Genomic DNA, 15,415 nt, shown 5'->3' on the forward strand with positions numbered 1-15,415 from the left:
ATTTCAACTATAATTACATTAATCACATATATAATCTATATACATACAGATAATGACATATATTACATATATACACATGTATGTATAGGTATCATATTCATATCTATCCATGCTGTGTGTGAGTACAGGAATGTGTGCAGATAGGTGTATGCAAATGGATTTACCTAGCTAACTTTTTCCTTTCTTTTTCCTCTTCCTCCTCTTTCTGTGCAGATGTTAAACTCTCAGCATCAGCAAGGTTGTCCACAGCAATGGCCAAAAATACATTCAGCAGGATATCTGTTTGTGTGCTACTTAAAGAAAACAGGCTTTGAAAACTGCAGAAAAAGATTATACCAAAGGTTTCTTAATTGAAAATTTTTAGCAACCTGTCATCAGATCTCTTGGATTTTCCAAACTTCCATTTCACACAACTGCATATCCATCATGCACAAACCTACACCTTTCTTCCACACAGATAACACACTTTGTGGGTTTTCAAAATTTCACAACAGGATGGCTGATGTAAAACAGCAGATTTACAGATTTACATTTTAGTTTCCAGTTTCCCAAGAGTGTCTCCCTTTGTGCAGAAGATCCCACTGAACATAAGAGGAGTATGGAAGGCTTTGCATCTTTTGACAGTTTAGGTTGCACCGGTGGATTTTATGGACAGCAAGCTTAGGACTCTGGTGAGCATTTCTGAGGTTAATTTAGTCTGGACAGTGAAGGGTTGAGCTGACAACTCTGCCATCTCCTAGCAGAGAGTCCATGCATGGCCACTCATGCCCATGTAGCTACAGGGCAAAGAATCACAAATGTTTTCTTGTCTTACCAGGCAGCGTTCAGATCTCATGTTACAAATCTGACCACAAGGTTGTTTTATACATTTCCTGAGTGTAGGTCTTATTATACCATGATAACTTTTAAGCAAACCCTGGTTCAAGGATTAGTCTGGAAACACAGACATCCCCCCCCTCCCTGGGCTCCAAGGTCTAAAGGCTCCAAAGTCAGCCAGCATTGAAGAGTTGGCTCACATTTTCACAAGGGGATCCAAGTTGTAGCTTTTTTTTCAAGCTGTCAGCCAGATTGCCTACCTTGACCTTCAGATAAGTGGAATTGCACCACCTCACTTTGAAGTGAGGGCATGTAGGTCAACAAAAATGTCACATAACAGGGTTTGAAAGATGTGAATTATGGGCAAAGGCCAGAAGAGCTGGGCTAAGTCTATAAGGTGGCTTTATAGAGGCATCAGTATAAAAGGAAATGTCACCTCTGACACAGGAGGGCCATTTATTAGGGAAGCAGAAACTAAACATGGACAAATTTGGAGCAAACTGAGATAGGGAACAGAATGGCAGCTCTATGTTATATGCAAATTCCTGTGAAGAGACACTCACAGCACAATCCTGCAATGTGCCGTGTGCCTCCTGGGGTGAGCACAGTGCCCTCACTTCACCTTAAAGCCAGACAGAACTGAAGTTATTCAAGACCAGCACAGGCTGGAAGATAACAGAGCACAACATTTTCTGTTTCAAGAACATACAGATTGCAGGGACTGAAATGGAACACAGGTCCTGTTAGTTTATACATGAATTAATACATGATCTCACATAAATCAATTATGTCAAACATATGTTACTCCTACTACAGCATTTGTATATAGCATATTGCAGATTATACATATTTTTATTCCACATAAGGTTTGGATTGAAGCACATGGAATATATTACTAAAAAAGTCATTAAAGTAAAAAAAAAAAAAAATGCAGTAAGTACAGTAGGAACACCCAGAGATTAGTTTGTGGAGAAGGCAAGGAAGAAAAACCTATGAAAGAATTAAGGGGAATGAAAAATGAAAATACTAAACATGTAAAGTTACTAAATAAAAGCTAGCATGTGGAACTGGCATTTAGCTGGCTCTTACAACTGTTTATATGCCTAAGCACAAGCTAAAACAAAATGAACTTTTTAAACTTTTGGTAGTGTAAAATTCAGCTAAAATTCAGACCTAGGGAAAAATGTGAGGTGTGAAATTCACTATTTTCTGACATAACAAAGTAAAGAGTGGTTTTAATTCATCCCCTCTTGCAGAAAAGAGTAGCATCAAAGGATACAGTTTCCACAGATGAAGAGGATGATGAAGTAAATACAGACCAACATTCCTGGAAAAGAGGGGCCGCCATAAGCCATGATCCCATCATACATCACCGAATTCCAGTCCTCCCCAGTCAGGATCTAAATGACACATTCCCACCAATAAGGGATACAGTGTTAGACCACACAGAGAATTTGAAAACCCCATTAACACAAAGATACCCACTGTCCTAGAGAACACCCCCTCCCCCAGCATGGAGCTGATGGAGACTCTGGCAGTGTCCATCTAGAACATTAAAAAAACCCCAAAAAACAAAAAACAAACCACAGAACAAAGAGACTGCAAAGAAGGTCTGCGCTCAAAGTGCAAAAAAACCCTAAACAGTGTCTTCTTGAAGATGATGGCTGAAGGCAATGGCTCTCCTAGACAAATCCATTCAAGTCTCCCTGTGGTTCCAAGCATTTCCCTCCCATGCCTGTTGTTTCAGACAGGCTGCACAGCCTATGGCACTGCCCTAGCCCAGCCCTCCAGGCCATTTCCCTTCTCACATCTCAGTGAAATCATGGTCCTGATGCTCTTGGTGGGTCACTCCCAAAGCTGCAGAGGGCTTAAAGGTCATGGGATTACTGCTGTGAGCAGGTATTTGTTCCCCAGAGCAGGCAGGACAGCAGCAGGGCTGGGCTTTGGCATCAAGTGCTGCCCTGAGACATGGCAATGGCTGTTCTCTTGTCCTGCCCTGCAAAGACCCCTTTGTGTGTGGCCTTGCAACACTCAGGGGTTTTATCTTTGGTTCCCACTTTGGGAGGGAATACCCTGTGCTGGCAGCACAACCAGGCACCCTGCTCCTGGAGCTGTCAGGGTCCAGCCCCACCCTGGGGACTGTCAAGCAGCAGGACCTGTCTTGCCCCATGAAAACACAAAGTGTTGGCCCCACAGAGACCACTCATGCCCTTACCTGAAACACAGTCAGGAGGGACTGAGGGAAGTTGTCAAATGTACTCCTCCTGGTCTGCATCTCATCAAAGTTAAACTTGCCCCCAAAGAGCTGCATCCCCAGGAGTGAGAAGATGATGATGAAGAGGAAGAGAAGCAGCAACAGGGAGGCAATGGAGCGGACTGAATTCAGGAGTGAAGCCACAAGATTACTCAGGGAGTTCCAATATCTGGGAGAGAAAATAGAAGCAGTTAAAATCCTTCAGTTGGAGACAGGTGCTCATGGACTGCACAGGATATTGGTTCAGGCTGCCTTCTGTGGAAAGCAGGCATTTCCAAACACCCTGTTAAGCAGTGAATCATTGATGTGCCTCCCTGAGATAACGAGACCTACTGCAGCTAATGAGTAATTTTACTACCACACGTGTACATACACAATTCCCTCCACTCCCCACTCCACACACACACCCAGAAGATTATTACAGCACTCTCCATCTAAGGCTCTGCACATCTTCTATCAATATACAGTGATTAGTTCTTGCTGCTTCAGTGAGTTACATTCTAACCAACCTCATTACAACACTCACAGATGTTGTGGCAGCCAGAATACCTCACTCCAGAGAATGGCCTGTAATAACTAGCAAGAACAGATGGGGAAACTGTTTGGATGCAAATACAAACTTGCCCAAAATTTGGAGTGTTGTGTGTGCTTGGGCTCACTCACAGAGCAGTTGCTGAGCTCTCTGGGACTGGGAGGAATGAGAAAGATATCAGTGCTCCTTTTACAAGGACCCTAAAGCAAACTCCAGATCTACATTCCTTTGGAAGACCACACCATCACTTATTTTTTTGGTTTTCAAACCTACTATACTCCTTCATACAGGCTGCAAAACATTTTCAAATGGCTTCATTCAAAAGACAGGATGGTTAAGACCTTTTCTCCCAGTGTATTCAGGCTTGTGCCCAGTTCAGACTCATATATGATGAAGGGAGAGGATCTTCCTGCCCCACTGGTTCCACTTTAGGGTTCAGAGAGATGCCAGCAGCATATTTGCTGCAGCATGCAAGTTTGCATTCTTTCTCAGCCTGCAGAGTAGTCACAAGCTGGAAGGAGGCTTTAGAAAAAAATTCTGAATTCACCACATCACCCATGAAGCAACTTCCACTTTGGTCTTTCGTCTGCTCAATCACTCCTAAACTACTGCTTAGCTAGTCATGAGCTCTTCTCTTTTGTGCTTTGAGGCTGGAGAGCTTTCAGACTGGGCTGAAGATCAGCTGCCATCTTCCAATCACCTCATTTTGATGCACATTATTAGCAAAGCCTCAACAGCTTTCACAGGTCAGCAAGGCAGCAATGTTTGCCTGGGCTCTGCCTTCTGTCTGGCCTGCCATCATGCTTTGAGAGTCCACCAAGGCCCTCTCCTCCCTTCTCCCAAGGCCCACAGCTTTGAACATTTCTTCACTCAGAGGACTCTATGTTTTTAACCATGAAGACAGAAGTTCCAGGTCAAAAGGATGGCAGAGTGGTGCTCTGCCTCTTCTGTGGAAGCCTGATCCTTCAACTCATCATTTTTTCCTGAAGATAGTATACATCCTCATTAGAGACAAGGGTTCTTAAAATCCTAGTTAAATTAATATTTTTAAAATATTGATCTAAAAAGAGTACTTTTCTTGTCCTGTGGAAGGCAGGACTGCCTGAGCAGCCCAATCGCTTCAGGAAGATTAGCAATCTGATCTGCAGAGGGACACCACCGTGTCCTCTCAAGTTCAGCAGCAGGCTCATCTCCAAGGACTGAGCTTCAAAGAGAGCTGTGATGTTTTCCCTCCAGCCCAGCTTCAGCACTTCAGAGAAAACTAGGATGCTTTAAATTTTAACTGCAATTAAAGAGATGAGCAATGAAAAACTACAGAGCAAAGGTAAGGGCGTGGAAGCTGTGGGCTCAGTGCCACCAAATATCCACATGGAATGTGAAATGTAACAGTTCCCTGTGCTTGCAGTTATGCTCACAGCTCACATACTTTCACACTTTGGAAAGAAGGGAAAGTGACACAGGAGAAGGGAAAAATTCATTCTGATGAAAGTCAAATGAATTCAGCATTCTTAAAGCAGAGGTTGATGGGCTCCAGAATATCTCCAAGTTCCCCAATGTCAGCCAGAACATACATTTTCTAGGTCTTTCTAGCAGTGCCCTTAAGAAGCAATGAAGTTTCTATAAATCTGAACAGTCCCAGTGACTTAGTTTAAGCTGAAAGGCTTTGCTATCTCAGCTCACAACCCTGCAGAATTCTATCAGCTCTGCATTTCTTACAAATGGCTCAATACCTGGCATTCAGATTCTTACATAAGTGTCAAGCTTCAAGCAATTAACTGAGATGGCCTGGTGGTAAGATTAGTGCTGTTTTATCTGTGCACGAGTGCTAGCTAGCAACACAGCACCACTAGAAAAGTAAATAAACCAATCAGGGAAAAAAAAAAAAAAAGAGAAAGAAGAGGATAAGAAATGCTTGACTGATCAGGATGTGAAAATAACAGTAGTCTTATCTCAGGGTCCTAGAAGCCTGACCTGAGGTTAGCATCTGTCCTATTTGGTGGCTGCAGAACTACCATGAACTCCCTCAAAATGAGATCTGGGGTTACTCAGGAAAACACAAGGGTTTCATGTCAGCAGTGGCTGACGCCCAGAAAAAAGGTCTCACTACTTCATCCCCTCTGGTCATCACCTGACCACAAAGGAAAAATCAGCGCTGGATGCTGCATGGAATAGGAGGGTTTGGACCAGTCAGCTTTTAGAGGGAAGTAAGAGAGAAAGCAGTGCTGCTGCCTCAGATTTATGGGGAAAAGGATGTGCCTCTGAACAGCCCCCACTGCAGATCCTGGGCCCTTGAGGGTGCCATGAACGAGGATCTGCAAACCCCCAGGTGAGCAGGACCTGATTGTGATCCCTGCTCGAAGTGGAGCAATGATGCAGAGGAGTCAAGTGGTTTGTTCAACACCTCACACAGCAATCAATTGCAGAACTGGGTTAGAACTTAACCTGCTCTGCTCTCTTCCCTCCCCTCTCTCTCCCTTGCCTTCCCCTATAGCTTTAGGAGCCCATCTCTGGCAATCACAGGTGCAGGGTTTAAAGCAGCAGCAACAGCTGGCAGACTCATTATTGGGAAGCTCCCCACCCTGTTCATCCCATATAAAACCACTTTGACTGTGATTTTTGACAGAAAGTACAAAACAGGGGGCACCCCATCTCTCCTCCCTACAATTCACAGTGACTTACCTAGTGGCAGGATTAGGTATAAAACATCAAATTTCTGCATGCTGCCACAAATTATATTACTTATTTTTTAAATACAAAGGGCTATAATACATGTAAAGCAGTAAAGGATTATTTTTAATGAGAAAATAATCTGTCTTCAATAGCAAAGTGAAATGTTCTGCACAGCACTTAAAAAATTAGGGAGAATAAAACAGATGACATTGTCTGCTTGTCTAATGTATTTATAATTTTGGCAGAAATGTTTGGTCTTGAAATTCTAAATGGTGTTTCTGAAATAATGTATTGTTTATCTGATGGTATCTTTATTTGATCCTATTCTATTATGGAGCTATATTTGTGTTTCTTGTAGAATTACATCACCTTGATGACCCAGAATTTGTTTGTGTGTGGTGTTTACCATGGAAAATCTATGTAAATATATAAAGAGTAGTCTACCTTCTGATATATTCTCACTAGAGTAACTTTCCTGCTTTTTCCCTTTCTAATATCCTAGATTATCACTATTCCCACCTCCACTGTATGCCCCTATATGCTCATGAATGTATGTTTGATATAAAACAAATAATTCTATAATTATTGTTTGATATAAAACAATAACAATTCTATATAATTGTTTGATATAAACTAAATAATTCTATAATTCCTCCTGCCCCTCCCAGCTTTCCAGTGTTGTATCTTTCTGAATCATCATTGCACCCAGGTGAGGTATTCCAGCAGTGCTGATAATGTCATTAATAAATCTTCATTGCATTTAGAGCTGAGTGAACAATAGAAAAATGTGTAATTTAATAGAGAAGGTAAAAGTTTGGCTTTAAAGCCAAAGTATTCTGTCCTGCAGTAAGGACAATAGTGAACAATAGAAAAATATAATTTACCAGAGAAGGTAAAAGTTTGGCTTTAATTTCAAATATTCTGTCCTGCAGTAAGGCATAAGTGATCCTAAAATTCTACTTTGGAGGCTCGTGTTAGGGCCTTCCACATGAGGGTGAACTTCACCCACAGAGTGAAGAGTTATGAAGAAAATTATGAATAATTACAAAACATATAAATTTGAAGCTACTGCAGCCTACTTGTCAATCTTTTAGGAACAGGAAAGAAAGAAAGAAAAATCTGATTAATACATTATGCATCATGAGTTCTTCCTTAGCTCTGTGCTTTACACACAGACCCATGCACAAATTGCAGGAGACATATTCCAGGTAACACTTTTTCCAGGCAAAATTGTATTTTAATTGTGCTGCAGAGTGAAGGCAAATGTAACCAGTCCTACTGCTGATTGGTTCCATCATCTCATTTCTGCCAGAAGCTTTAGGAATATATGAGTACTCCACCAGCTCAGGCTTTCTAAAGTTTTAATGATATTCTCTCAGTGTTTGCCTTTCTATTAGAGAATTCTCTTAGCTAGCTTATATATTTTGTGTAGGAGTGGAGACATGTCTTGAAAAAACAATGACCTCTCCAGGATGCTATGTTGAAGCTCATATTTTATAGCTATTGGTACGTCGCCCTGGGTGTATCTGATTACCCAGTGCCTGAAACAGCTACTGCTTTCCTCAGAAACCAGGCTTGGGACTTGGGAATGGATAGATCCAGGAAAAACAATCCCCAGACCAGAGATCCCCACTATTTCTGACAGAGCAAAGATGCCTTTCTTGCTGGAAACTCTTGTTTCCCCTCTCTGGGAGGGAATGTTCCCCTCCGGAAGGTTTTTCCCTCTTCTAAGATCACACATCCAAACACTTTTCCCCCCTTTTTGGAACAGTTGTAGGCTTGCTTTGGCCTCTGTCTCTGAGACTGTGAACCAATTTTCTGTCTCTGCCATCTGACCCTGAGATCCATCCATCCTGCCAGAGATTTGAGCCGCAGAAGCTTTAAGGACAAATCTTGTATGTTGCACAAGTCCAAGTCTGTTGCTTTATTTCTGCCTCTCAGCTCAGCCATCTTGATGATCCAGTTTTGGACTTGTTTTTCTCTTGTGCTGTGTTTTCTATCTCAAATTTGTCAGAAATTTCCTCTGGTGGGGGGGTGGCGAGTGTTACAGGAATTGTAGGGACATTTTCATGGCTGAGCAGGCAGAAAAAGAACTCTTTCACCACCTCAGTCAAGCTTTTTGTAAGGTGTTGGCTTATGCCCACATGGGAAAAGGCAGACCTTGTGCTACTTGGGGCAAGAGCTTGGATGGATTTGTTGCAAGAGCTCTGGGTGAGTTTGAAGCTGATCTCTCCTACAAACTCCCCTCAAGGTGAAAAAGCCCTGCCAAACCAAGCTGGTGTTTTGGAGGTATCTGGCTCAGCAAGCAGTGACTGTTTACTAGATATCACTGTGCCTTTATGCAGAGGGAGAGGGGGGAAAATGGAAAGGGAAAAGAGGAGATATTGGAAGCTGGAAAGAGTTTGGTTTCTTCATAAAATTGCTGCTTTGTGATGGACTCCTTGGAAGGGGAATAGCTGGCAACATCCTTTGCCTACAGCTGCTGGTATTGACACAGTCTCCCACTCAGGTCACTGTTGAGTCTGCTGGAGCTGGCATGGGCTCCTCAGTCAAATGCTGTTTTGGCTGGAAGCCTTTCAGGCTCCTCTCTGTCATCAAAAAGCGTCAGAGGAGGTCACAAGGCTATCAGCTGTTTTGGTTTTCTTTGTCTTTTGCAGATAGTTGCAAGAGCCTGAGCTCAGTTCACATTATTCCAGATTTCAGTTTAACACTTTACGTGGTGTCAGGTGCCTCCAGCTGCCTGTGCCAGACACCTCACCACTCACAGTAGGGGATAGATGTGCAGTCTGTACAGCCCTCCCCACCCTGTTACAGACTTCAGAAGATGCAGACTGTTAATCTAGCACTCTCACTACCTTTTAGTGGTAGAAAGAGTGAAAATAAAAAAGGATGTGAGTGACTTGTACCCATACATGCTGTGCATCAAGCAGCAGCCCTCCTCCAGCCCCAAAGAAGCAATAAAGTACCTTGTGATTTTAAATATTCTGAGGAGTCTCACACATCTCAAGACCGAAATGCCCAGGGGTGACATGATCTTTGTCTCCACCAGGATGGTTTCCAGGATGCCTCCACACACAATGAAACAGTCAAAGCGGTTGAAGAGGGACACAAAGTAGGCCTGGAGCCCAAGGCTGTACATCTTCAGCAGCATCTCTGCCGTGAAAAGAGCTAGCAGCACCTTATTGGCAGTGTCTCATGAAAAGCAAAAAGAAACAGATTAAAGAAACTTAGTCAAAAGATCAGCACAACTGATCATTAGCCCTTGCTTCTAAGAAAGCAATTTAAGGATCAGCCTTAAAAGTTAACTTTGTATAGCTTGGGTCAAAGACTGGGAGCAAAGAAAAGCGTGGGCATCTCATTCACAGAAATGTTTTAGCAAGAGGGTTGCAGCAATTCTCATGTACTGCACATACAGCTGCAATATATTACACAACCTCCAATGGCAGGGACACGCCTTTCCTGCACAACCTGCCTTCACACCCGTCATCTGCAGAGGAGAGTGGGAATAGAAGAGCTGCTGTGCTACCTACTGTTGCTTAATTAAGCCTTTTCAGCTGCTCTCACCTCCAGAGAGAATTCAGTTGTTCTGCAGACAGGAGAACTTTACAAATCACTCTTGATCACCTCCCTAATAATTAGAATTTATCATAAATGCAATTTCAGGGGAAACCTTGGACAATGTGAGGTTCCCAGTAGCTATCCATAAATTGGGAATCCAGTTGCTGCAAATATAATTTTAGCATAAGCTTCTGATTTCACCTACACCCAATGGAGCATGGCTTTTGCTGGAAAGGACATTTTTACATTTTTTTGATAACTTCTCCCACCACAGGCAGATAAGTTAATTGTATTTTTTAGGATCCTGCACAGGCACAGGACTGCTTGGAGCTGTGCACACTCCCTTTACATGGTGGGGTTTAATGCATCAGCTCTTCTCTCAGCTCCCTTTTTTGACACCCTCCATAATAAGCAGAACCAGCAGCTCCTCCTCACCTTGGACCTCCGTGAGCCAGTCTGGCTGGTTGTAGTGCTCAGAGGCAATGGTGAGGGTGTTGAGAAACACGAGGAAGATCACCAGCCAATAGAAAACATTGGACTTGACAGCAGCACGGCACTTCCTTCTGCAGAATCGATTCCATCGGCGCCAGTAGCGACTTGAAAAATTGAAGAAGGGAAAGTTCTTTTCAGAGAGGGATCTTTAGGCTATTGCAGCTCTCTGTTAAGGGAGACTCTAGTCTTGATTTATTGTTCAAGGATGGTAGGGAGTAACTCAAGTTCACCCTGAGAAACATTCTCTCATCTGAGTCGACACTTGTGAACATCCCTCCTATAGCTATAGGAATAAAGTTTGTCCTAAACCAATTTGCAAGAGCTTCAAGCAATACTTTTATCTGAGTAAGACATCCACTGCAGAAAGCTCAAGAGATTTTTTAGCTCAGTTGCCACAAAAATAAATATTCTCCTTGTACTTGATTTTTGTGGCCTGCAATGGCACCTTGCCCAGCCTCAGGACAGTCAATAGAAAAATACTCTATCACACGGAGCTGAAGGATTAAGTCTTTGGAGAGGTGAGGTCAAATAAAATCCAAAGAACACTTCCAGCATTCAGCAACATTCAGGAGTAAGCCCTTTACAACGGCTACTTCTGAAAAAAATCCTAAAACTTAGAGTGTTTCAGCATCTCACCTTCATGCCTGGAACTAAGGGTACCATTTGCTAATCAAGAGAGTTTTTAAAGTTTGCCTTCCATGAACACATCCCCTTGTGTCACTGATTTCTCAGGGTAATTACTAACCACAGAAGATATTTAAAGCTAATTACACACCTCCTACTCTTCAGAATTTAACTTGCATAGCAACCAGTTTCCAGGCAACACTTGCCACTGTATAATAAATCTAATAGTTTTATATAGATACTACATACATATGTGTGTGTGTCTGAAGTGACACACACATGCACCATGTTACAGAACTTTTCTTGGCTACTCTTGCCCTGTGTATAATTTTCAGTGGCAAACTAAAGCCATGCTTGAGATCAGGGGTCTCATCTATAGGAACTAAAGCCAGACCATGTAAACACAATGTGAACAAGGATTTTGTAACAACATTTTAACAGGTGGTCAAATCTCAGGTGTTTCACCTATGCAATTTACAAAGGCACCCAGTCTATCACAAATACATTGCATGTTTTGCAGTGGATTTGGGACAAGAAATAATCTTCCCAACTTCTAAAATGGGCACCACACCTAGACATTAATGTTGTCATTAAACTATTTGCAATCTCACATGCTTTTTTTGTGTACTTGTGCACCAATGTGCATGCACATGACAATGTATGGTGTTTTCTGTGCTTTTCTTTCTCTCTTTACATGGGGATGTCACACATGTGCTTCCCAAACTGACATCACTCATTGCTCCTTAGGTAAGCAGAAGGACTCAGTTACACATTTGCTCCAGTTATTCTGAAAATTCATTTAGTATTTTATAAAGCTGACTTTGAATTCAGGGTTATGGAGGCAGCTGAGATCCTGCCAAAAGGGTAGAAATGGACCTTAGCAACCAAGCTCCACAAGTTCAGTCAGCCTCTCCAGTGAAACCCCAGAAATAGCCATCTTAGGACTGCTTCACTTTTCCAAAAGCTCTGAGTCAACAGAAAACCAAACACCACCAGAGAAACTCCCCATGTCCCAGGCTGAATGGGAGAATTTCACAAGTAAGATGCCAACTTCATTGGTTGAAATCTTTACAATCAAGCAAAGCAGAGAAGTTCAACAAAGAGAGCCTTGAGCTGACAGGGTTGATGTTAATGGATGTAGTGTAATGATGTGGTTGAACTGGGTTTTTATTTCTGATTTTGTATTTTATGGTTTGAGATACAAAGGTAGCATAGGTAGGTACTTCAGTAGTCAGTACTCCCTGTGCCTTATTTCAGTGTGAAACTAAGAAAAAATTTATTACTAAAATCTGACATATTTAGCAGGATCTCCTAGAATCACCACTGCATCCCAGCAATGCTGGTGTAAACCACTTCAGAAAAGAGCAAAAATGGTAGAAAGGAGGAAAAGCAAAAGTAAATTTTATTTACCTGAATTTTGATTTTGAGATCCGATGCCTGAAAGACAAGAATTGCCATTAGAGTCTCCGAAGCTGTCCCACACCTCCCAGGCTGTTGTGAAAACAGCAATAGAAAGAAACAAAGTTAAGCTCAATGCATTTTTTTAACCCATGCTGTTTTCCCTTCCGTCTGTTGTAAGTCAATGTAGGCACTGGGCATGGCTAGAATTCCCCAATAATCAAATCTTGGGTTTTGGTAGGACACATGAAGCAGAAGTCATGGTGGGATTCTACCACCTATAGATATCAGTGAACTCTACAGCTGCTACCAAATTTATTTCTGAAGTATGACTATTTTTTTTCTTATATTAAATTATGTATGACTTTATACAGACAGACTTGTGGCTTTCACACATCACCTGTCACTTCAGGATGTATGTACACATTATGAAACAATAATGTAAAAATAATGGGTTTTTTTTAAGTAATTGAAGGAAACAGTGCATGGCAAATATTTTCAGACTTAGATACTAACACTTATTTGTCTTTCTTATTTATGCAAATCGATTTGCATTCAGATGGGTCTGTACAATAACAGATTCTGTTGCTAGCAATGACATTTTGAGAATTAAGCATTCCAGAAAATTTGGCCATATTCCCACTATATATGTGTTTAAATATCTAATTCCATGCATTTGGATTTATTCACCTACATAATCTCATTAATCCTTTATGAGAAGTCACAGGCAAAGCTAGAAATAGGCCCCAGTCTTTAAACCACTGCCTTGCTCTGCTTGACACATGTCCTGTAAGGCCTTTGAACACTCTGGCTGTCTTTGGGTGAATCCATAGTGGTGCTCAGAGGGAAATAAATGTATGTGGATACAATGCTGTAAGTTAGAGGTGACTTGGGGAGCAGCAGAAATGAAACTCTGGGGAATGACTATGGAAAAAGAATTTCTGCTGGGTTGAAGCACTCCTTGAGGTTCCCTCTATGAGAGGAAAGTGGGTCATTGTTGACAGCAGTCAGCAGAGGTCTTACTGCACTGCCCAGAAATTGAATTCACTGTTAGTAGAGAGGGGAGAATGTAATTCTCCAAGCATCTAACACTTCTTACTCTAGCAGCCTTAACAATTGTCCTGCCCCTGCTTGAGGACATCAGTTACTGACAAGTAATGAGTGATAGGTCAGGTTCCTTATCTGCAAGAGGTTTTAGTCAGGGGAACTTTTCACCAGCAGATGGGCTGAGCCAAAAAAGAGAAAAGGGCCTTTGCAGCAAATACCCAAATACGTAATTCCTGCTATGTCACAGGCAGCCTGTCTAGGCCACACACTGGGCAGCAGGGAGGGTACAGACACGTGCAAGACTCTTGAGGAAGAAGAAATAATGCACTGGCAGAGCAGAATGCTAAATTATGCTGCAGAGACAAAGCAAGTTCTAACAAGGATGCCAAGAGAAGCACCTACAAAACACATTCTTAATGTTAAAGCTATTCCTGCTTCTCACTGAGAATCCTGGCTTGGTGATCACTACCTACGGACTGTAATGGAGCAGATTTACAGGCAACAGGAAAGAGGGCTCCAAGAGGGGAAGTGAAAAGATGTAAAAATCACAACGAAGCAGAAAGCTGAGCATTGGAAAGGAGGTGGTGAGGATTTCGATAGGAATAGTTTGGCAGGGACAGAGGGGGAGAGAGAGCAAGAGAGAAAAACAGAGAGAGATGAAAGGGGATGGACAGGGAGTGTGAAATCCTCTGGTGACCTCTCTGGTTAATGGTTCCTCAGTGAGGGAGCACTGGAATCTTTTATTTATTTAAGCAAAAGAGATGCAGCAGGTGTAGTACTCATCATGCATGTGATAATTATATCTTTGGAGCATTATGAGCAGCAGCCAAGTGCATTCAGTGCTCCCACAGGTTACCTACAGCCTTCATCCCCCTCCCTCCACCTTGCCTTACTGCTGTGGCAGAAGGCTTTATCACATGTGGGTGTGCTATATATATGGAAGAGGACAAGGAAGGAGGATTAGATTTATATTTAGAGGTAGAATCAGAGAGTGAAATGGAATTTTGGAAATAAACTGTATAATAAATGTTTCTGAAAACATTATGCATGAATCTGAAACATGTTTTTCAAATGACTCTTATGATTAATTTTTTTTTTAAGAACTTGGGTTACCAATGTCACATAAAAAATGCTTTTATGGCATCATTAGGGGCTGTGAAATAGTCTGGAAATTGTGCCACAGTGTCTGTGACACTCCAAGCTGTCACTTAATGGGTTCAGAGTGGGCCAGATTCTCTGCTGAGTTTAAACATGGATCTCTTGCAGCTCTGGTGTCCTGAAAGGTTTATGTCATTTATGGGAGAAAGAGGGTGACTCCAATTGTGTTCAACTCGGGAATGCCTTGAGAAACTCTTGATTAAAATTATGGCATAGGAGCCTAATGAAAACCACTTGAGATCCCTACTGAGTGCTTTTATCACAGGAACCATGTAACTCAGCTTGTCTTTTAGAAAAACAAACACAAAAATCAGATCTCTGTTTGACTAGCTATCTTTGAAATTCCCTAGAACTCCTCCAACCTTACATTGTTATGTACAACACACAGACAAGATGGTGAAATTTAAAGGTTTTTATCAACATAAACTCTGGATAATCAGCATAATTCAAATGTAATGAGATATTCCACATTCTGAGAGATAAAGTTCCATGTTCATGTTCACCTCCTTTGTGAAGGATGCGACAGTTTTGTGTAACAGGGATTGAGGGCTCTGTGAAATTGTACACACAACAGACAATTCTAGCATTCACACAGCATTCCAACTCTGGAAAAATCTTGTAGGTCACCAAGCATGACACAAAGGCCACATTACAGTTGTTTTCTGGGTGTGGACATTATCAAACATGACCATTATCTAACTCTCTGGTCACAACTACTTTTATGTTGTAAGACCCCAACTTAGAGGCAACCACGTCTTCAAAAGCTCTCCTAAAAACCTTTGGATACCAGTAAAAGCTGTCAGAAAAGCAGCAACACAGAACTGGACTTTACTAAGCTTCTAGGTTATATGAAACTTTGGAGAACA

General features: G+C 42.0%; 1 protein-coding gene across 1 annotated transcript in view; it reads right to left on the bottom strand.

Annotated features, from left to right (window-relative positions):
• Window positions 1-15,415, bottom strand: part of CACNA1C (calcium voltage-gated channel subunit alpha1 C) — a 458,875-nt gene that overhangs the window by 98,069 nt on the left and 345,391 nt on the right. Inside the window, exons 11-16 of the mRNA XM_059848110.1 lie at window positions 12,357-12,383; window positions 10,266-10,426; window positions 9,239-9,464; window positions 3,032-3,239; window positions 2,096-2,216; window positions 165-279 (exon numbers count right to left, since the gene is read on the bottom strand). Coding sequence (XP_059704093.1) covers window positions 165-279; window positions 2,096-2,216; window positions 3,032-3,239; window positions 9,239-9,464; window positions 10,266-10,426; window positions 12,357-12,383 — 858 coding nt within the window. The remainder of the gene's footprint in view (window positions 1-164; window positions 280-2,095; window positions 2,217-3,031; window positions 3,240-9,238; window positions 9,465-10,265; window positions 10,427-12,356; window positions 12,384-15,415) is intronic.

The sequence above is a fragment of the Haemorhous mexicanus genome, chromosome 5, assembly GCF_027477595.1.
Source record: "Haemorhous mexicanus isolate bHaeMex1 chromosome 5, bHaeMex1.pri, whole genome shotgun sequence".
NCBI lineage: Eukaryota > Metazoa > Chordata > Aves > Passeriformes > Fringillidae > Haemorhous > Haemorhous mexicanus.